Source organism: Leptonychotes weddellii, chromosome 4 (assembly GCF_054177405.1).
Source record: "Leptonychotes weddellii isolate Sample4059 chromosome 4, ASM5417740v2, whole genome shotgun sequence".
In the NCBI taxonomy this organism is placed as follows: Eukaryota; Metazoa; Chordata; class Mammalia; order Carnivora; family Phocidae; genus Leptonychotes; species Leptonychotes weddellii.
The window spans coordinates 94258457-94281107 of NC_138372.1; the positions used below are offsets into that span (position 1 = coordinate 94258457).

Sequence of the window (22651 nt, forward strand, 5' to 3'; positions counted from 1 at the left end):
AATAAGGAGGTAACAAAATGAAGCCTGACGTTCTTCTAGAGCAATGAGCAACTATACAATACATGGCGTCTGGGTAAGGAGGAAGAATATTCCATAGATACTAAAATATCCTTTATTATAAATTTCTCTCTCTTCTTTTAAGATTTTATTTATTTGACAGAAAGAGAGAGAGAGAGCACAAGCAGGGGGAGCGGCAGGCAGAGGGAGAGGGAGAAGCAGACTCCCCACTGAGCAGGGAGCCTGATGTGCTCGATGCCAGGATCATGACCTGAGCCTAAGGCAGACAGTTAACCAACTGAGCCACCCAGGCGCCTCTATTACAAATTTCTCTATGCCTAGGGTGCCTGGGTGGCTCAGATGGTTGGGTCCTGGGATTGAGCCCCATGTCACACTCCAAGCTCAGTGGGGAGTCTGCATCTCCTTCTCCCTCTGCCTCTCCCCCTGCTTGTGCTCCCTCTGTCTCTCTCTCTCTCAAATGAATAACCTCTTTAAAAAACAAACAGATTTGTCTATGCCAGATTTTGCCCAAAATTAATCTCAAGGAAGTCTTAACTAACCACAACCAACTCTAACCATTCTGCATCCCCTCAACTTTTAGACATTCAGCACTAGAGTCTGTCAGTCTGCCCTTGTTCCTGTATTCTTGTTCTATGGAGAACGATGACATCCTCAGAACCTATTAGATCAGTCTCTTAAGGAGACTTAAGCGATTCTGTCTCCTCTGGTACCCTCCACAGGAGTCTATATATATAAGGCTTGGGACAAAGTAATGACGATCTCAAGTTCACCAAGAAGTCTAGAAAACTTTTCTTGAATGTGTTTTAGTATCACGAAGCAGAGCTGGAGAGGGGCTGTGGAAAATGGAGGTCACTAACAGGTAAGAAGGCAGGAAAAAGTGTCTTTTGGAACTCATCTGATATTTTCCAGTTATTACTAACCTTGAATCGTCAGCTACCACTCAGAAGCAATTCACAAGGAGACCACTGCCCAGTCTCCTTGTTCCCCCCGTCGCTGAAAACGGAGGACGTACAAGGGTGGGGTCGGAGAAGTCCTCACCTGTGCATCAGAGGACACTGGGATCCACTTCACATTCATGTAGCCATGCAGCAGATGCAATTTGACCTCCAGGGACAGGATTACACTGTGAAGAGGAGAAAGGAAGAATTAAAAACATCCTGTGACCTTTAAAAAGCAAAGCATGTGATCCAGTTGGGAGGTAGAATGGGAGAGGGCTACATGGCTTGGGACTCAGACAAGGTGGGGTCTGAATTATAGCTCCACCAATTAGTACTAAGCTTTATGACCTTGAGGCAAGTCACTTCACCCTCCCTGGAACTCAGCTGGGGTTGATAATGGGCATAGATAATATCTACCCTGTAGGGTTGTTGTGAAGATTAAAATAGTACTGGAAAGGACCCAGCATAATGTCTGGAAAACAGGAAATACTTACTGAACAGTAGCCATTATTGTTGCTGGTGTAAATATTATTAAGAGGGAGCTTTTGATATTTAGGTGAGAACTTATTTTAAGAGCCATAAATTCTGAGTTTTTAAATGAAACCCTCTCAATTGGATCCCAGTGTCAGGAGCCCAAAGAAGGAAACACTGGGTAAGAGGTAAAGGAAGGAGCTTTTACATTCATACCCTCTTCGTAGGAAGCTGTGGAGGGCACAGGCTGAGGACTAAACCTGCTTTGGGAGGTGGCAGGGAGGGGGGCTGGCAGAAAGAACATTTTTCTTGCTATTTAAATTCAGAAAGGCAACAATCCAAAGCAAACTAACTACTTCAGTCAATTATTTAAAAACCCCTCTCATGGAGTGCCTGGTTGGCTTAGTTGGTAAAGCGTGCAACTCTTGATCTTGGGGTTGTGAGTTTGAGCCCCATGTTGGGTGTAGAGGTTACTTAAAAAATGAAATCTTAAAAAAATTTTTTAAATAAATAAAATAAAACACCTTTCACTTGGACTGGGAGAAAAAGTGTGACTTGATTATCCTGATTTTCTGATCACTGTTTTGGAGATTCTGGGATGTGTCCCAGGAGAAGAACACTCCTCATCTCATAAGGAAAGAACAAGTTGTAATCCCAGGATTTCCGTCTCTTTCATGGGGAGAAAAAGCAGGTGCATGCTGTAAGAATCCTGGTGCCCAACCTATCCCCCACGTCTCCATCTTCCCCAAAACACTGGAGCTAGGATGTGACTGTCTTGCCTCTGAGCTGAGGAAGAGTCCCCGGGGAAATGGATGCTGTATGTGGAAGAGACACTTAGCAGGTGGGAAGGCTACGCTTGCCTCACCTGGCCAATCGGACGTTGTCATTGTCATCTTTGCCCCACTCCCAGCCCTTTCCAGGGTCCACAGCAAAGTGCAAGGGCAGCAGCTTATGCTCTGAATCTGTAAGTGGGATCACAGCTGGGGAGGAAGAAACATGTCATCAAGGAGTCTCCTTAAGGAGACAGGAAGGCAACTGAACACAAACTGACTTCACTAAAGAGGAGGCTGGATCATATCAAAGGTCTTGAACTGAGCTCACTCAGTTTTCACATGTGAATTACACTGGCATCAAAAACAGACAGACTGGTTTTCCCTTACTAGCCAATACAAATTTAGGCCACTAATCTCCATGACTCCCCCCCAGTCAGTCAACAAACACTCATGATGTTCTTGCCAGTTAATGTGGATTCAAAACATTCAAAGTCATTATTAAGACAAATACAGCAGGGGCGCCTGGGTGGCTCAGTTGCAGAGCATCACTTGGAAGGTTCTATGACCTTAATACACACACTCTACTCCAGAACAGGGAGCAGCAAATACAGGCAGGCTACTGTGTTTTTCCCCAAAGCTCTTTGTCAAAATGTATTTATTTTTAATTTAAACACCCTGGCGTATCTTTAGCTTAGTAAAACAGTATCAGTGTGCACTGTCTGGGCTTGCATGTCACTTAGTTCTTCCCTCCTATACTCTCTCCTATTTAAGTTTTTCCAAGTGAAAATAAAGTAGACCAAAAGACACCAAAGACACCAACATCGCATTCAGCACCTTGTTCCTTGGCATTCTCCTTCTGCTCCATGGACACAAGTGCAGAAAAGTGGGCTTGATCGTAGGCGAGCACCAGAGGGGAGCGGTGACACTGGCTGGCTGGGACCTCCAAGGGCAGATAGATTCCCCCAAAGGGAATAGGGGCGAACGCTGCAGCAACCACAAAGACTGTTATTCAGGATGTTTTCTTGCCTAGAGGGCAATCCCCACACCCCACTCTTCCAAGGGAGTTCCCCCTTTTACTCACTCTAACCCCTAGTTAATCATTCTATCTATCTATTTATTTATTTATTTTAAAGATTTTATTTATTTATTTGACAGAGAGAGACACAGCAAGAGAGGGAACACAGGCAGGGGGAGTGGGACAGGGAGAAGCAGGCTTTCTTAAGAAGCCTCATCAATTAACCCCAACTGCTTTGCTCTTGATCTCTTGAGAATTTTGCATTGTCCTAATGTATACCTTGTTTCTCCCCTTCCTTCCCTCCATATAGCCCCTTCCTTCCCTCCTCCCAGTGCTTAGCCCAAGGTTCTGCAAATAGAAGGTGCTCAGGACAGCGAGGACTGACTCACCTTCCCCACCAGAGTCCCTCAGCATGGTGTCGGCCACGACGACTATGGGCCTCCTAAGCACATGCGCAAGGACAAAAACGTGGAATTCTTCTAGGCTCTCATATACAGGCTCCTCTGAACTCTCCACCCTAGAGGTGCAGGAGGGGAGAGAGTGGAAGGGGTGCCGCGAAGGGGAGAGGGAAGAAACCCAAACAAGACACCCCTGAAGACCAGTTCCGCAAAGAGGAAAAAGAGGAATGCCCTTTCCTGGTTTTCTTTCTTTCTTTTTTTAAGATTTTATTTATTTATTTGACAGAGAGAGACACAGTGAGAGAGGGAACACAAGCAGGGGGAGTGGGAGAGGGAGAAGCAGGCTTCCCGAGGAGCAGGGAGCCCGATGCGGGGCTCGATCCCAGGACCCTAGGATCATGACCTGAGCCGAAGGCAGATGCTCAATGACTGAGCCACCCAGGCACCCCCTTTTCCTGGTTTTCTAATCTTAAAACTGCCATGGACATAGCTGATTATTTTATGCTACAGTGGCTGTTTCTACTCCCGTTTCAGAGATGGGGAAATCCAAGAAAAGAGATTTGAAGGCCCTAAGGCTAAAATAGTGTTAGGAATCTGGAGGTAATCCCTCCGTTAAAACCAATCTTGTTCAATAGCCTTCCCCTATTTGCTTTATCATGTAGCTCAGGACACAACTGTGTAGCCTCACTTTACCCACAACCACCCACACATCACATGCATCATGTCCTACAAAAAAAAAAAAAAAGAAAAATTCCTCTTCTTATCTTCCCTTACGTGAAGAACAGCATCTCACCCTCACCATATCTACCTAGTAGCCTAATCAGAAATCTGTGAAATAGTTACTCTTCTTTATCTTTCATCTTAATTAATCACCTGGCTTGACTGATTCCATCTCTTACGTGTCTCTCGTATCTATCTCCTCCAGCCTGTCTGCAACCCACCACTCTTGTTCACACCCATGGCCTCTCTCCCGGATTACTACAACTGCACCCAGTCTCAATGCCCTCCACTTCATTACCCGCTCTGCTAGCAGTGTGTTCAAATACACGAATTTGCTCCTGTCACCAGCATACACACAATTCAGTGGCTTCCTGACCCCAACAACAATGTTATTCAACACTGGGTACTTGGTACAAATGCAGATTTCTGCGCCATAGCTCAGTCCAACTCAACTGAACTTCCTTAGGGTGGAGGTCCCCAAATCTGCACTCTAACAAGCCTCCCAGATTATTCTTATGCACAATAAAATCTGGATAAGTTATAATTTTTAACTTTATGTTACAGAAAATTTCAAAATTTTAAACATTCAAAACTAGAATGAATATTATACCTAAACTCTCACGTATCCATCACCCAGCCTCAACAATTATAAAACACATGGTCAATGTTGTTTCACCTAGACCTTGATCTAGTTCCCTATTAGCCCCCACCCTCACCCCACCCCACCAGATTATTTTGAATCAAATCCTAGTATCATTTCATCCATAAATTTTTCAGTTTCTATCTCTAAAAGAATAAAGGACTCCTTTTAAAAACAACCACACAACCATTAATATCACACTTTTAAAAAAATTAACAATAATTAAACACGTAGACATTGTTTACGTTTCCCCAGCTGTCTTATAAATGTCCATACATTCCCACTGGTTGATTTGTCTAAGTGTCTTTAAACTTAGGTTCCCTCTCCCTTTTTATTTTCCTTGCAATATATTTATTGAGAAAACTGAGTCATGTCCTATAATTTCTCAAAGTCTGATTGGATATGATTTTAATTCCTCAGCATGGTACAACAGAAACCTCAGCATGGCACACAAAACTCTGGTTATCCAGCCTCATCTAGCACTCTATACCATGTACTCTGTATTCTGGCAATGCCCAGTTACTTGTAGTTCCTAGAACATACCATGCTGTTATACCCTTCTGTGCCCTTGCACAGCCCCTCTCTTCCCTTCTAACGTCCTCTGAGCAAGAAGTTCTTTGGACACTGAGGACTCGGTAAAGATTCCTTCCTACCCCCAACCATGTTAGCCATACTTACCCACCACAGTTGGCTCCATTGGAACCTAGATGCATGCGGGGTTCACTCGAGGCAAGCTTGATCAGCTCATTCCATTCCTTCTGCCATTCATCCTCTGTGTACAGCAGGCCTGACTGCGTGAAAGACAGGCAGGGGAGACCAAGCAGTTAGAGGCTAGGTGCACGAGGCAGCAGCTATTCAACTCACTCACAGTGCCCCACTCCCTATTCTCTTAGCACTTGGCTTACACCGTGTACTACAAAGTCAAATCTCTTCTCCCTTTCCTAGTCAAGGTCCACAACAGAAGAGTCTATGATCTCTCTTACACTTATTTTTCTTCCATTCTTTTCCGGCCCATTTCAGTCCAGCCTACACCCCTTGCCCCATTTACACCACTTCACGTAACTGACTCTGGCAAAGGACAATGACCTTCTCTTTGGTTCTCATCTTTCTTAGTCTTCAGGTAGCATTTCAACTCATTAAACTTCCTTCTCCTTCAGCTTCTGCAACACTATTTTCTCCTCTCTCTCTCAACTCTGTCTACCCTAGCAGTATGGGTGTTGTGTCAATAATATTAACAGCCTTGGTTCCTTCTGGGTGATCTCTTCTACTGCCATAATCTCATCTACTGCCATCTATATGCTCAAGATGCTAAAATCTCCCTCTCCATCCCAGACCTCCTCTTAATTTCTATATTCACATCCAGCTGCCTACTGAAGATTGCCCCCTGCCCATGACTGCCTCAAACTCTATACAGTCAAAACCTGAACTCCTACCTCTTCCAAAACCCACTCTTCTTCCTATATTCCTGCCTTAGTGAACTGCACTGAATATCACCCAAACACCCAAGCTAGAAATGAGGGACTTACTGAAGACTCCTCTCCTTTTACCCACCCCACACCTGGATTCCTTAGTCAACAATTATTAAGCATGAACTACTGTAATGGACCCTTAACTGGTTTTACTACTTCCAGTCAAGCATTCCTCTGATCCATTTTCTACAATGTTACCAGAAAGATTTCTCTAAAATTAAAATCTGATCTTTGCTTCCTGCTACAAATTATCTTAAGAACTATCATGACCTGGGGCACCTGGGTGGCTCAGTCAGTTAAGCGTCTGCCTTCAGCTCAGGTCATAATTTCAGGGTCCTGGGATCGAGCCCTGCACTGGGCTCTCTGCTCAGGGAGTCTGCTTCTCCCTCTGCCCACCCTGCCCCCGCCCTGCTCATGCTCGCCTGCTCTCTCAAATAAATAAAATCTATTAAAAAAAAAAAAAAAAAAGAACCATCATGACCTTTTAGATATAGTTCAAAATCCTTAAGTGTAGCATACAAAGTCCACTTCCTGGCCCCTACCCACCTCTCTAACACATCATTTAATTAGCTGTAGTTCCTTGAATGCACTGCGGTACTTTGTACTTCAGCTTTTGTCTAGCTTGTTCCTTCTGCTTGGAGCAGCCCACTCCCTATCCACCTGCTGAATAATTTCTCAACTGTCAGGAGAGAACTCAAGTATCTTCTTTATGAAGCCTTTCCTAAATCTTCCTGGAAGACCCACTCCTTCCTTTTTGCCCTCCCTCCTCAACTGCTGTACAGACTTTATCACAGTTGGTACAATTATGTATTTACATGTCCATCTCCGACTACTACTCTTAAGGGCTAGGACCATGTTTCAGGCAATATGCTAGTGCCTATGATATGATCAGTAATTAATAAATACATGCTGAGTGAAACTATAACTTTTATCAAGGAGATTGGAGAAGTGGTAAACAATTTAAAAATACCATTTGCCTTTAGGATGTATATGATAATTTGGCAGACAAGTCTATGTTGTTAATTGTATTTGGCTTACATTAGTATTTAAATGAGTTTATACTGCTTAAACACACACTGACAGTAGAAAGAATCACACTGAAAATATGAGGGGCATGAGGAGCAAATTTAAGAAGAATTAAAGAGCTGTTTTAGCACATTTTACTTTATTTTTTTTTTAAGATTTTATTTATTTATTTGAGAGAGAGCGAGAGACAGCATGAGCAGGGGGGAGGAGCAGAGGGAGAGGGAGATCCCAGGACCCTGCGATCATGACCTGAGCTGAAGGCAGATGCTTTACCAACTGAGCCACCCAGGTGCCCACATTTTACTTTAATAATAACAAAATGACAAAGTTATGTTCTCCTTGTAAAATGCTGTAACGAAGCTTCTCAATTAAAAATAAAAAGAACAATGCACAGGCAGTAATGTACTGACTGGGTGCTCTGGTCACTCTTGTCTTCCTCTCACCTATTTCAGCTTCCTGTTTTCATACATGCAGCCACTAGGTGGCGTATCCTGCCAGCCTGAAAATGTCCTTACTGGTTTTGACTTTTTTGTTGTTGTTGTTTATTCATTTAAACAATCTCTACACCCAAGGTGGAGCTCAAATTCATGACCCCCAGGTCAAGAGCCGCATGCTCTACCTACTGAGCCCCCAGGCACCCCAACCTTATTGGGCTTGACCACTAATTTCAACAGAAAACAAGAAGGCCTGGGAAATCAAAACCAATTTAGTTCCTATGGAGTTTGGTCCTGATTTAAAGAAGCGTCCCAGTCCCTCATGCCTCCCTCCATTCCTATGCCTAAGGTGCAGCATAATGCTATAAATAGTCTCAACTAAAACAATTCTCTAGGCCACATTTCCAATATGGAACTTTTAATGTGCTGGGCAAAAGGAGTAAAATATTGCTCCTTTGATAGCCACTACTCTCTATGCATGTATTTCCACTGGGGACTCTGAGGGGGAACAGGTGGCTGACCAAGAACAGAACTTGGGTATTTCTGGGTCTCCTGGCTAAAGCCATAATAATCTAGCCCCACCTTTAAAATAACTACAATAGCTTAAAAGCTGGAATTGGGCATACCTATTCTCTGACTGTTGTTGTCACTTCTACTTAATAGCTGAATGCTCTAGTTCAGCCTTTTCTTGACTCTGGAGTGTCAAATGTAAGGTTCAGGGATGGTGTGAATTCAATAGTGAGGAAGGCAAACTTTAGGCTGGCTCTAGCTTAAGCAAAAGAAGCTCTCCACAAGGTCCAGCTCCGCTCACCAAGGAGCCATGGGACTTGGCAGTAATAAAGAATGCCATTTACTTGGCCTTGCCCCTGTGCATTTATTTCCCTCAGGAATCCTCTGGGGCAGATTGGCTGATCAAAGACTCCATTCTGAGCTTAATACCATCCTAATTTTAACAATTGGGCTCTTTGTTTTTAAGAGAGAAACATGACACATTCTACCTTCATATTTTAATCTTCAGGATATAAAATTCTAATAACTAAAAAAACCCTCTTAGTTCTATATAATGGCCAGTTATGACAGAGCAATAAAAGGCAACAAGAAAGAAGATGGAAAGAAAAAGGAAAGTTTCTGAAGAGACAGTCCCATATTTATGCCAGAGGACCTAGTCATATACATGGCAAAAAAAACAGATATTCACAAAGAGCACAAGATAAACACAGAAGACAGAGAACCAGGGGAAAAGGGAAGAGGGAGACCTGTTATCTTTATGTAAGTGTACAGTGTCATTATTAAAGTGAGGGGTCGGCAAACTCTTTTATTGCTCCATCGTAATTGCAGACAGTAAATCTTTTAGGCTTTGTGGGCCATATGCAACTACTCTATTCTGCTGCTGTTCCATTCTACACAAGGAAAGCACTTAACATAAACAAACATACGTAAATGAATGGGGAGGGCTGTGTTCCAATAAAACTTTTTTTTTTTTTTACAAAACTGTTGGTGGAATTTGTCCCACAGGCCAGTTAGCTCAACCCCTGTTACGGGGATGGAAAGTACAAACAGTCCATTGTTACTTTCTTATACAAAAACAGTCTCAATATCTGCTGAACTCCTGAGAAGTACCATTCAAACTCAATTTAACGGCATGTTTTTAAAATTTTTAAAAAACAAACCGAGTATATGAAAAGCAAATAGTACATACAGCGAACAAAATTTTTAAGCATTTACATTTCTGTAAGAATTGAAAACATAAGTCCTTAAAAACTGGTCTAAGCCTTATTATAAGCAAAAAACCCCAAAACAATAAAAAATCCTGTGGACTTATCATATCTTATTTTGCAAAAGATTTCTACTGAAGACTTGGAATCTATCAGGTAAGAAGCACAATGTTAGTTACCTCCTCTGTGGGTCTCAGCTTCACCATACTAGTTCTCATGACTGTATCAGCCAGGCATGGGTCCTGTGGTGTCTTCTGCATTTTCTACAATTTCCAGGATTACAAGGGGAGTACCACCAATTAAGCACCAGGAGACACTGCCTACTGGTACACACTGAGCATTTCCTGTAGCTAACTCTGGGGGACAAGGTGCTCCCACCCAAACTCCCTCACCTCTTTATTCTGCTGTGTTTGCTGCCACCTCCAGCGCCGTTTTAATGCCTCCTTCTCGGCTCCTTTCTCCATCAGCGCATACAAAGCTTTCCGCAGCATCAAGTCCCGATCATGGAAACCCCACATGCCTGTGGCAAGAAAACATACCAGTAGGACACCTTACATTTATTAATTATGATGCACATACCCTAGCATCAAGGCAATCAGGCTGAAGGCCAGGTTCAAAGAAACCCCTGTGACTTAGGGGAGAGGTACTTAACAATGAGAGAAAAGATGTTCCTACTCTGGAGGTTCAGAAACTTCAAGAACTTAAAAGTGGGGGATCCACCACATCCTACAAACTCCTGACAGAAAGCCCCTTACTCATATGCAAGTCTAACAAACTAAAATACAGAGTAGCAGCAGAAAAGATGGGTCTGGCAAATGGCAATCAGCATTAAAGCTGGAGGGATGGTTGGAACATGAGGACTTTTTTTTTTTTTTTTAAAGATTTTATTTATTTATTTGAGACAGAGAGAATGAGAGACAGAGAGCATGAGAGGGAGGAGGGTCAGAGGGAGAAGCAGACTCCCTGCCGAGCAGGGAGCCCGATGCGGGACTCGATCCCGGGACTCCAGGATCATGACCTGAGCCGAAGGCAGTCGCTTAACCAACTGAGCCACTCAGGCGCCCACATGAGGACTTTTTTAAAATCTAAGGCAACTACTGGGTATTTACCCCAAAGATACAAATGTCGTGATCCGAAGGGGCCCGTGCACCCCAATGTTTATAGCAGCAATGTCTACAATAGCCGAACTATGGAAAGAGCCTAGATGTCCATTGGCAGATGAATGAATAAAGAAGATGTGGTGTATATATATACAATGGAATATTATGCAGCCATCAAAAAAAAAAAGAAATCTTGCCATTTGCAACAACGTGAGTGGAACTAGAGGGTATTATGCTAAGCGAAATAAATCAATCAGAGAAAGACAATTATCATATGATCTCACTGATATGCGGAATTTGAGAAACAAGACAGAGGATCATAGCGGAAGGGAGGGAAAAATGAAACAAGACAAAACCAGAGAGGGAGAGAAACCATAAGAGACTCAATCTCAAGAAACAAACTGAGGGTTCTGGAGTGGAGGGGGGTGGGAGGGATGGGGTTCCTGGGTGATGGACACTGGGGAGGGTATGTGTTATGGTGAGTGCTGTGAATTGTGTAAGACTGATGAATCACAGACCTGTACCCCTGAAACAAATAATACATTATATGTTAATAAAAATAAAAAAATAAATAAAATCTAAGGCAAAAAACATACTGAATTATAAATAAGTTTTATAATTAAACAAATCTCATAAAAACTGATGAAAACATCTTTTCTACATACCAAAAGAGTAAATATTAAGTAGAATGATATACACACATAGCTTTATCTTGCTTACATACCTGCTGCTCAATACTTCTGGGGGACAGCTCTCATAGTGGGACCCATGCTAAATCCTGTGTTCTCCATATTCTCTCTGAACAAGACTGAAAAGCCAGGGCAGGGCTCTCTTCCATCCCCTCTTGCATGCCCATGCCCCTGCACGCGCGCACACACACACACACACACACACACACGCTGTACGATTACTTCTGCCTAAGATCAAGGTTAGTGGATTAAGTCCTGCACATGAGATTTAATTCTATTGCTTCCTTTCTGAGGGTGCAGAACACCATTTTGAAGACTTACCCAGAGAGGCTGCATGCAGGAGGCAGTTTCCATCCCCAGTAGTTGCCAAAGGAAGCAGCCTCTGGCAGGTAGGGTCCACACTCACCCACCAGTTCAAACGCCCTACGGAAACAGAAGGAAAAGGAGAGGAGCAGATTATCCATAAAGCCCTTCCCACTTCCCTAGCTCTAAAACAGACTCCAAACTTGCCTCCTCTAGGAAGCCTACCCAAAATACTGTTATTCCTTATACCTTCTTCACTTATACCTAGTCGATCAGAACCTGGAGAGCACGATTGGTGAGATCAGCAGTTCTTACATGGGGACCACTGATCTAACCAATATCCAAGGGGACATTTGGCAATATCTAGACCTATGTTTGGTTGTCTAGTGGGGGGATGCCACTGGCATCTAGTGGGTAGAGGCCAGAGAGATTGATAAACATAATATAATGTACCAGGCAGCTCACACAACAAAGAATTATCTGGACCTAAATGTCAACTGTGCTGAGATTGAGCAACTCTGGGTTAGATGATGGGGTCAAGGTCATAGGTTGAAATCTGTGTTGGCTACTTGGTCTGGCTCTGATTCCTTCACTTTGCTCAGGAGACCAGTAAACATCGTAACAATGAAGCTCAGCACAAATCCATCATCAGTAAAAGAAAAACAACCCAAAGCATGTATTCATGTCACGAAAGTATCATCTGCATATATGACAGCATGTCAGCTTGTATGTGGTATGACTTTAAACATGAGCAACAAGACAAAGCACATGAAACACCTTAGGAATTGAGTCTCAATTCTGTACAGTCATCCCACAATTGCTGATCCATTATTCACACGAGGAAAATATTTCATGAATCATGCTTAAAAGTTTTCTTGAATTACTGAAATTCGACAGAAAGAAAACTGGCCTATAATCTCACTAGCCAGATAACTTATTAACTTTTTAAAAAACTATAAATAGGTGCACACAGTTACTATAGAAGGGTACAAATGAAAAATGAAAGCTTCTTTCCCATGCCCCCACCTCCCAGCCCCCAGTCTTTCTTCTAAGTAAGTTTAATACCTGACTAGATTTCCCAGAATTCCCAGCAGACTCGCATACCATATTAACTAATTTTAACAGTAATTTAAGACAAACACAACTTTAAAGGTAAATAAATCTTCAGGGAAAGGCTCATATAAACAAATGGGACTTTTAAATTAATCACCATTGTACATCATCTATACTATTGGTTCTCTCTGGTCACAAGGGTGTTCCAGAGCCAATTATAACTTACTTGTATTTTTTTTGCCCCATGTATGGATTTTTAGGTATTGATTCCTGGGCCTTTCATGTGTATATCTGGTTTCCCTTCCATCAAACAGGAAATTTCCAGGGGAAAGTGTCTAATTTGTGTCCCGAAAAGAAGCACCTAGCTCAGTACATGTTGATCTGACTGACTCTTGACTTTGCAGTCAGCTCCCACATTTAGACAGGAAGCTACTGGTCAAGGCCAGCCCCTCCACGTGGCTGCCTGCAGGTGAAGAGCAAACGGAAGAGCCCAGGAAAAGAAGCACTCACTGACCTGCCTGTTCCAAGGCAACCAGCATGGACTGCTCAATAAGGTCTCTCTCTATGAAGCTGCGGAAGTCTTCGTTGTACACAGTGAGATCTGGAAGCTGGAAGGCACAGATGGGCATTTCCAGGGGGTGCTCACTGCTCCCCCCACCCCCACCATTGGAGGAGACATGGGACCGGGCCAGGGAAACAATGCTGGAGCTGGCGTGGGAGATGCCCCTAGACAGGCGTTTTTCTGCAATGAGAAACGGAGTTACCTTAGAACATACACAGCCCAGAGAACGTTCCATTCCACTCATGTGGTGATGGTTACCTCTTGACATGGGTTACCTCTTCCAGGCAGGGAAAAACTGAGAGTCTCACTAGCTACCAAATTTCCCAACCTTCTTTCTCAATCCAAATACAGGTGGAGAAATACAGAAAGTAGTATTTTTTTTTTCTTTTTTTCCCCTTCTCTTTAAAGATCTCATTTATTTATCTCACAGAGAGAGACACAGCGAGAGCAGGAACACAAGCAGGGGGAGTGGGAGAGGGAGAAGCAGGCTTCCTGCCGAGCAGGGAGCCCGATGTGGAACTCGATCCCAGGACCCTGGGATCATGACCTGAGCCGAAGGCAGACGCTTAACGACTGAGCCACCCAGGCGCCCAAAAAGTAGTATTTTTGCAGGCACTTATATTAGCACCAAATATACATTCCTCTTTCTACCCTTTTTAAAAGAATTTGCCTGAACTTCTCCCCATGACTGTCTTCTTTCACTTCCCATTTCCCAACATAAAAGGGACTCATTCATTTGGCAACTTGGTCACTGTTTGGTAGGAAAAAGAGGGAATAAGGGAAATGGGGTTTCATTTGGCTCGGCTGAATCAAATAATCACTCTGATAATTTTCAGTTTTGGAGAATAAAGGAAAGAATTTCCATTATAGAAAATTAATAATAATAGGGGCGCCTGGGTGGCTCAGTCGTTAAGCGTCTGCCTTCAGCTCAGGTCATGATCCCAGGGTCCTGGGATCGAGCCCTGCATCAGGCTCCCTGCTCAGCGGGGAGTCTGCTTCTCCCTCTGCCTCTGCCTCTGCCTTTCTCTCTCTCTCACGAATAAACAGATAAAATCTTAAAAAAAATTAATGATAAATCTTACACATCTGGAAACTTTCTTATCTACCATCGATAACATTCATTTACATAATTTACTACAACTTTTCTGGATTCATATTTATCAGAAAGCATAGGTACAGTCATTCTCACTTAACATGCCAGAGAAAGACAGTAATGTAGACAGTACCTCAAATTATTATTATTTTTTTTTTTTAAAGATTTTATTTATTTATTCATGAGAGACAGAGAGAAACAGAGGGAGAAGCAGGCTCCCAAGGAGTGGGAAGCCCGATGCGGGACTCGATCCCAGGACCCTGGGATCATGACCTGAGCCGAAGGCAGACGCTTAACCATCTGAGCCACCCAGGCGCCCTCAAATTATTTTTTTTTAAAGATTTTATTTATTTATTTGTCAGAGAGAGAGGGAACACAAGCAGGGGAAATGGCAGGGAGAGGGAGAAGCAGGCTTCCCACTGAGCAAGGAGCCCAATGCAGGACTCGATCCCAGGACCCTGGGATCATGACCTGAGCCGGGGCAGACGCTTAACTGACTGAGTGACCCAGGTGTCCCTATTTCATTTGTTTTGGCTACATGGTACTTAAAATTCCCCAGCAGATAGTCTGTGATCATAATCTGCTCAGTGTCATATTACAATTCATGTGCATGACTTCAGTTTATATATAAAGATTATCAAAAGCTAAAAATTGTATTGGGAAGTAGTTCTTAATCCAATACTTGTCAGAGATGACACACAAAGTAAGTCAAGATTTGTCTAAAGTTATTTTATAGTGATATTATTTCTTAAACTGTTTTTTTTTAGGTATTTAAAAAGTATTATAAGCCCATGGTAAAAAATCAAAATACTATAGAAAGCTGTACAGTATTACAAATAAATCTCCCCCTTATTCAAAATTTCTGATTCCTTCTCCAGAGGCAACCTTTTGGATCCTTCTAGAATTTTTTATGCACATAGAAACACATATAGCTTTGGGCGCCTGGGTGACTCAGTCAGTTAAGCAACTGATTCTTGGTTTCAACTCAGGTTGTGATCTCAGGGTCATGAGATAGAGCCCTGCATGGGGCTCTGCACTTAGAGTGAAGTCTGCTTGAGACTCTCTCTTCCTCTCCCTCTGCCCCTCCCCCTGCTCTCTCTCTAAAATAAATAAATAAATAAATAAACTAAAAAAAAAAAAGAAGCACATGTAGCTTTTGAAATCATTTTTAAAAACATAAACAAGAACATACTATATAAACTGTACTGCATCTTACCTTTCTCAATAGATTTTAGAGACTTTAAAAACAGCACATCAAGTTCTACCTAATTCTTTCCAATGGCTGCAGAGTATTCCACAACATAAATGATTTTAATTCATTTAACTGCTCCTCTACTAATGGACCTTAAATGTTGTTTTCAAGCTTTAACTTTCAAGCTTTATGCTGCATATGTGTATGTGTCCACTTACGTCTATTTATTTAAAGGATATATATATATACACACACCCACGTGCACATACACATATATGATAAATTCCTAGAAATCAAATTGCTAACTCAGAGTATACAGGCATTTTAAAATTTTGATACATACTGACAAATATTAACCGAAGAGGTGGATGGCAGTGATCCTTTGAATTCTACCTTTATGTACTTTATCTTGACAACTAGATTGTTCTCCTTCATCCATTTCTCTCCCAGTATCTGAAAAAGGCCTTCGTACAGAGGAATACTCAAGATGCAGTGGGACAGTGTGGGGCTCCCGCACCAAGACAGACTGAGGCCACCTCTGATCAGTCTGTCAGGGGAGCAGGGGGAGGGATAGGATCATCTCCAAAGGATGACTCCGTTTAGCAGTCCCCTCACTTCCTTCCTAGTCCACCTACAGAAACACCCCTCAGTTACCCCAGTACCTTGAACGATGTCATCCTGCCGCTGCAGGGTGGGTCGGGGAGGGCGGGCAGACTCTCTATCCGAAAACCCCTTTTCAGGGGTCCTGGAGCCACCACTCCCTTCACTAAAGGGTGGGGGCAGGTTCCCAGCATGGACTTGACGTAGCTGTTCAAAATCACTGAGGGCGGCACTCACGTCCCAATTCTTTCCTGGCAGGAGACAAAGCAAAGAGTGAAATGGGTACTCAGAGTACAGGGAAACTGAGGAAAGACACAGAACAATCACTCGAACCATCCTCTCAAAACTAGCAAGGAGGGGCGCCTGGGTGGCTCAGATGGTTAAGCGTCTGCCTTCGGCTCAGGTCATGATCCCAGGGTCCTAGGATCGAGTCCCGCATCGGGCTCTCTGCTCCTTGGGAGCCTGCTTCTCCCTCTGCCTCTCTCTCTCTCTGTCTCTCATGAATAAATAAATAAAATCTTTAAAATAAATAAATAAATAAATAAAAGAAAAAAAGAAAAACTAGCAAGGAAAATTCATGCATACTTCCACCATTCTCCTGTTCCTTATTGTGCTTAATTTTCTTCCATAACACTTCAGTCTGCAATACCACAATTTCTTTATTTACTTGTCCATTTCCTAAGTTGGCTCTGTGAGCATTGAACCTTTGTGTCTCTGAAATGGAAGGGCCCACAGAGACCACAGATAAAACAAAGGAAGCCTAAAGAAGTAGAGTGACTTGCCCAAAGGCACAGCTAGTTTGCACCAAGGAAAAGTGTGACTAAAGCCCAGGTCTCTCAATTCTGATATCCAGAGAGTTCTTAGCCTAGACATGCTCTGCAATGTCCTAAACCATCCGAAATTGTATACAAAGGTATAAGTATGTGCATTCTTCTAAAGAAAAAGAGCTGATAGCTGTCCTCAGATTACCAAAAGGAACGGTTAACTGCCGCCAAATTTAAGAATCACTACTCTATTGAAGAAAAGACCCTAAATGGTAGATTTGTCATAATGGATTTTTCTGTTGCTTTCTCCAGTTATATTATTCAATAAATATTTCTTTCTATTCTATTCCACCTGCTACCCCTTTAATTCAATTCCTATCACCCACTGTCCCACCTCCAATCCACTCTAAAGTATCCCATGAGATTAATCTTTCCAAAGCACAGTTCTGATCATTTCAGTTCCAGAATCAAAACCGCTAACTGCTTGCCACTGCCTACAGAATAAATCCTAGGCTCCTGTGTCTGACATTCAAGGCTTTCTATGACCTGGCCTACTTTTCCAGCCTTTTTTCTGTGTTTCAATCTCCCTGGCTATCAAAGTGGAGATGACTCCATGTAGGACTGTTATGAAGAGCAAATGAATTAAAAGCACTGGGACACAGCAAGTTTTATATATGTATTTATTGCTGTTGCTGTGATATCTGTTATTACTCTAATTTTCCAGTTAAGCTGTATGAATCATTAATACCCGATGAATTTACTTCTGAGCCATTACATCTGCCATTTGTTCCAGCTCCCTTTGCTCACACTGCTTCAGTCAGTCTGGCCTCTTTACTGTCCCTACAAACATGCTAAGACTGCTCCCACCTATGGCCTTTCCAACAACTCTCCCCGCTGCCTGGAAGGCTCTCTCCCCAATTTATCTACACTCCTTCAGGTATTTGTTCAAAATGTCACATTCTTTTTTTTTTTTTTTTTTAAAGATTTTATTTATTTATTTGACAGAGAGAGGCAGTGAGAGAGGGAACACAAGCAGGGGGAGTGGGAGAGGGAGAAGCAGGCTTCCTGCGGAGCAGGGAGCCCGATGCGGGGCTCGATCCCAGGACCCTGAGATCATGACCTGAGCCGAAGGCAGACGCTTAACGACTGAGCCACCCAGGCGCCCCATATGTCACATTCTTAATAAGACCTGCCTTAACTACCCAAGTAAAAATCACAACCTACCCATCATTTCCCATAACACTTCACACCTTAACATATACTTTACAATGATTTGGTTATCGTGGTTATTATTTATTGACTGTTTTTCCTGCTAGAACATAAGGGCAGAGATTTTTGTTTGTTTTGTTTTGTTCGAGCACCTAGAACTTGGCACATAGTAGGTACTCAATATTTGTTGAAGAATGAAGGACTTTTGTCCTGACTCAACAAATGAATGAATGAATGTTTACCACACAGTTGGAAATACAGAACACTGTACTGAATACTGGCTCTGTATTTGCAACTTGTGATAAACTCCTTAAAATCAGGTCCTAACAGCCAACTTGTCCAAAACTGAATGTCCATCATCCTCCTTCCTGAGACTTGCTACGTCTCCTCCTTCTATAGTCCTCAAACTGATAATGGTATCATAAGCCCTCCAGGCCAGAAAATTCCGTCACCTTCAGCTCCTCACTACTCAGATCCAACTCCTCCGCCCTCACTATCTAGTCAATGTTTGCACTCATGAAACATCTCTCAAATCTGTTCTTTCTTGTCCATTTTTATTGTCACTGTGCCCATGCAGATCCTCATGATTGTCCCCTGGTCTCTGGGAGAGGCTCGGCTAGTCTCTCCTCCCCTAACATGTCCCCTCTCGAATTTGTTCTTTACACTATGAACCAAAGTTAACTTTTAAAGGAAAAAGCGAGAAAGAAGCAGGGAGAAAATGAAGATCAGGCCCTTTGATTTCCCTTCTAAATTCTATCTTAAATCTGTCCACTTTTCTCTCTTCTGCCACCACAGCAGTTCAAGCCATCATCATCTCTCACCTCAACCGTGGCCAACAGTCTTAACTGGGTTGATCACTTCTCTGGCCACCTTCCAATCTGTTCCACAGCCTTCAACCAAAATTCAAATCCAATCACGTAACTCCCTGATTACAACCCTTCACCAGCTTCCCACTGAACACAGAATGACATTTAAACTCCTTACCACAGTCTACAAAGGGCCCCATATTCTGCTTCCTGCCTTTCTATTTCCTACCACTCTTACCCCACTCTTCCTACCCAGTGCCAAACTCTCTTTCATCTTAGGTCCTTGTATAAGCTTCTGTATCAACACTCTCTTCTCTATCCCTTTTGTCTTGTTACTCCCACACACCCTTCTGGGTTCAGTTCAAAGGTCACTTCCTTAGAAAGGCCTTTCTGCACCCTGTATCTAAATTGGGTTTCTCTCTTACACTTCCATAGTACCCTCAACCTTTCCTTCATAGCAGAGAAGTGTGTGCACGTCTGTGTGTGAGAGAAAGAGATTACAGAAATATTAATTGTAATGTAATTGTTAAGAGCCAGCCTCTGAAACCAGATTGCCTGAGTTCAAATCCCATTTAATTTCTCTGAACCTCAGTTTTTAAAACTGTAAAGTGGGATAATAAAACTTATATTTAGAGTGCTTGTAAGAATAAAATAATGTATCCCAAGTACTTCACACATACAGCATTCAACACATGTTACAAGAGGAAGAGGAAGCATTTGAGCTGAATCCTGAAGGATGAGGAGAATTTCAGGAGAATAATGGAGGAAGGGACACTGCAGACTTAGAAAACAACTTAACGTGACCAGGGAAAGGTGACAAGTTGGGCCAGGCTGAAACATAAGAAGGAGAAGGTACTAGGAAATAAAACCAAAAATGCCAGTCAAGGGCAGAGTCATACTGAATTAGCAAACTGGAGTCCAAACCCAGATCTTTCATTTCCTAAGTAAGAGGCAGAAGCAAATGTCAAGTTGTCACACCCTGCTAAGGGCTGACAATCTAAAACATTAGAATGTACACTAAGAACCTGGCCCTTTCTCCTCAGGCTTACCCATTTGCGTCATTATATATTTCCATCAACAAAAAACATCTGTTAATTATGACTCCAAACAAAGTATCCTACTGACATGATTCTAAGCCTTAAGGACCTTAAAATATAGAACGTTCACAATTATGTGTACATACAGACATAAGTAAACAAAGGCAGCAAAATAAAAACATTAACTTAATTCACTCTACATAGAATCACCCATACAAATTAGGGAAGGAAAGAAACAAAACGATGAATGATCCCAAAGTCATTTATATATAAAGAAGACGACTAACAGATCTAGAGTTGTGCTTTTAGTGGATTAATATAAAATTTCACTTGCATTACCTGAGCATAAATTCACAGTGGAGAAAGCTACACCAAAAATTCAAAGTGAAAACGGGATTTTTCATTTTAAAATTATGGTGAGTCATACACAGGTGGATTATTAGAAGCGAGGTAAATGTAAGGTCTGCCATACACAAAGTATCTTTATATGTTCCAAGTCATCCTAACAATAAACATCGCATTTTACTTTTTCTCTTATTTTCCCCCTTGTGACTCCTTACCTTCCAGGAGATCTCGGGCCAGCCCAGGCTCTGCGCCTGTGGAACGGACAAAATCTGACAGGACAGCATCCATGTCCAGGGTCATGTGATCATTAAGTACTTTCAGGCAGCTGAGGTAGGGTGGACATATATCAAAATTCAGGCCTCCACCTGAGGAGGAAATAAACACATAAGGCTCAAATTACACTGAAATAGGATGATCACAGCCCAATTTCAGGAGCTTCCTAACCAAAAGGGGAAACTATCCCGGCTCATTCATTTCAGCTGAATTTATTATGAAGAGCAACATTAGTTTCCTAATTCCTCATTAATTTCTTTTTTTTTAAAGATTTTATTTATTTATTTGACAGAGAGAGGCAGTGAGAGAGGGAACACAAGCAGGGGGAGTGGGAGAGGGAGAAGCAGGCTTCCCGCCGAGCACGGAGTCCCATGTGGGGCTCAATCCCAGGACCCCGGGATCATGACCTGAGCTGAAGGCAGACGCTTAACGACTGAGCCACCCAGGCGCCCCTCCTCATTAATTTCTTAACTACTAAATTAATCATAAAGTCTAATGTCACTCTGAATAATGCTTTTCTTCTACCTTTCTAGAGTATTCCATTTCTATCATCAGTTTGCTTATCCAAGCTAATGGAAGAAAGCAGCAGACTACCACCCTGAAGAATTTCCCACCTTGTTTCTTTCCTTCCCAGCACTTGATATAACCTGAAATTATTTTAATAGGTTGCTGTCTAGCCTCCTCCTCTAATATGTAAGTTTCTTGAAAGCCAAGTGCTTGTGTCTCTTGTTCACTAATGTGTCCTCAGCATGTATCACTTGGCACTGTGCGTGGCATACAGGCCCTCAGGAAATATTTGCGGAATGAATGGGTAAATGAACAAATGAGCACTATACACTGAATAACTTTAGAGTTGACTAGTGTTCTGAGGCTAGCTGAGGACATGGAAGGAGCAAGCTGATAGTGAAAACTACTCAAAATAAAACAATAAGCTATTACGCAAAGCAGAGTGGAGATCTCAAAGGTACACAAAAGTCAATTTTTGTCCACTAATTTCATGAACCCAGGAAACAAGCCTTTCTCTACCGCGGACAAATGAGCCAAATAAGTTTACCTGAAAAAGATCTCTTCTTTCAGACTTGACTTTGGCAGAGAAACTCTGTCCCTGACCTGATAGCCTGGCACCAATCCACATTCCTCTGAAGTTAGCAGTCCCAGCCGAGGAAGCAATAACAGAGTGAAGAACAATCTCTAACCAAATTCTACATACTAGACAGGTCTACAGTTCTCTGGAGAAGAGGGCTTGTTCCTAAAGTAACCATAACACACCTGCCCTACCACACCCACCAATCCCTTGCCTTTTCGGGAAGGCCAAAAGTAGAATTCTCAGAGGTAAAAGGTGACTCAGGTGACTCTCTGCAGAAACATCTCCTCCTAAACAACCTAAAGTCTAAGGGTGACTCAGATACCTTTTCTTCAAACCTCCCCCAATGCCAGGACACAGCTTGTTTAGTGCTATGATCAGATCCTGATTTTCTGCATTCCTTAGAAATATTAAGGCAAATAAACATCAACGATTTGTGGGTCATAAAACCAGGAAGTCACTAACTTGACTGCAGGGACATGTTTTATTCATATTTGTAGCCCAACACCTAGCACCTAGCACAGCACCTACAATATTGTAGGCAGTCAATAAATGCCTGATGGAGTAAATAATTAAATGACTAAGTGAACCTCCATACCAGCCACCACCAAACCAATCCATTTTCGGCTTAACTTAACAAATGAGAAATTCCAGGGTCCTTCGTACTTCCTATCACCCCTCTATTTCTAAGAGTCTGCCCTGGTCCCAATCCATCTCTCCAAGTTTCAGAAACTCTCTTTTCTGAAGAGACATCATCCATACTGTCACTAGTTCTGCCACCCTCGTACCATATGATTTTACCTACACCTATATATGTTAGCTGGGTGGCTTTGGTCAAATTACTTACAGGGTTTCAGTTGCCTCTTGTTTATCCTAGACTTGGATTCGATGACCTCTAAGATCCTTTCCAGGTTCAAAAACTGA

At 42.5% G+C, this 22651-nt stretch overlaps 1 protein-coding gene across 2 annotated transcripts in view; it reads right to left on the minus strand.

The window, feature by feature from the left end:
- The window catches only part of OTUD7B (OTU deubiquitinase 7B), a 56909-nt gene that overhangs the window by 5174 nt on the left and 29084 nt on the right, over positions 1–22651 (minus strand). The window contains exons 2-11 of one of the 2 annotated variants that reach the window (XM_081815859.1): positions 20586–20735; positions 16272–16460; positions 13277–13504; positions 11728–11829; positions 10010–10137; positions 5652–5764; positions 3605–3732; positions 3035–3184; positions 2293–2407; positions 1057–1141 (exon numbers count right to left, since the gene is read on the minus strand). In XM_081815859.1, coding sequence (XP_081671985.1) covers positions 1057–1141; positions 2293–2407; positions 3035–3184; positions 3605–3732; positions 5652–5764; positions 10010–10137; positions 11728–11829; positions 13277–13504; positions 16272–16460; positions 20586–20670 — 1323 coding nt within the window. In that variant the 5' untranslated portion in view covers positions 20671–20735. Of the gene's footprint in view, positions 1–1056; positions 1142–2292; positions 2408–3034; positions 3185–3604; positions 3733–5651; positions 5765–10009; positions 10138–11727; positions 11830–13276; positions 13505–16271; positions 16461–20585; positions 20736–22651 lie in introns of those variants that run through there. The other variant, XM_081815860.1, reaches the window with a different exon arrangement.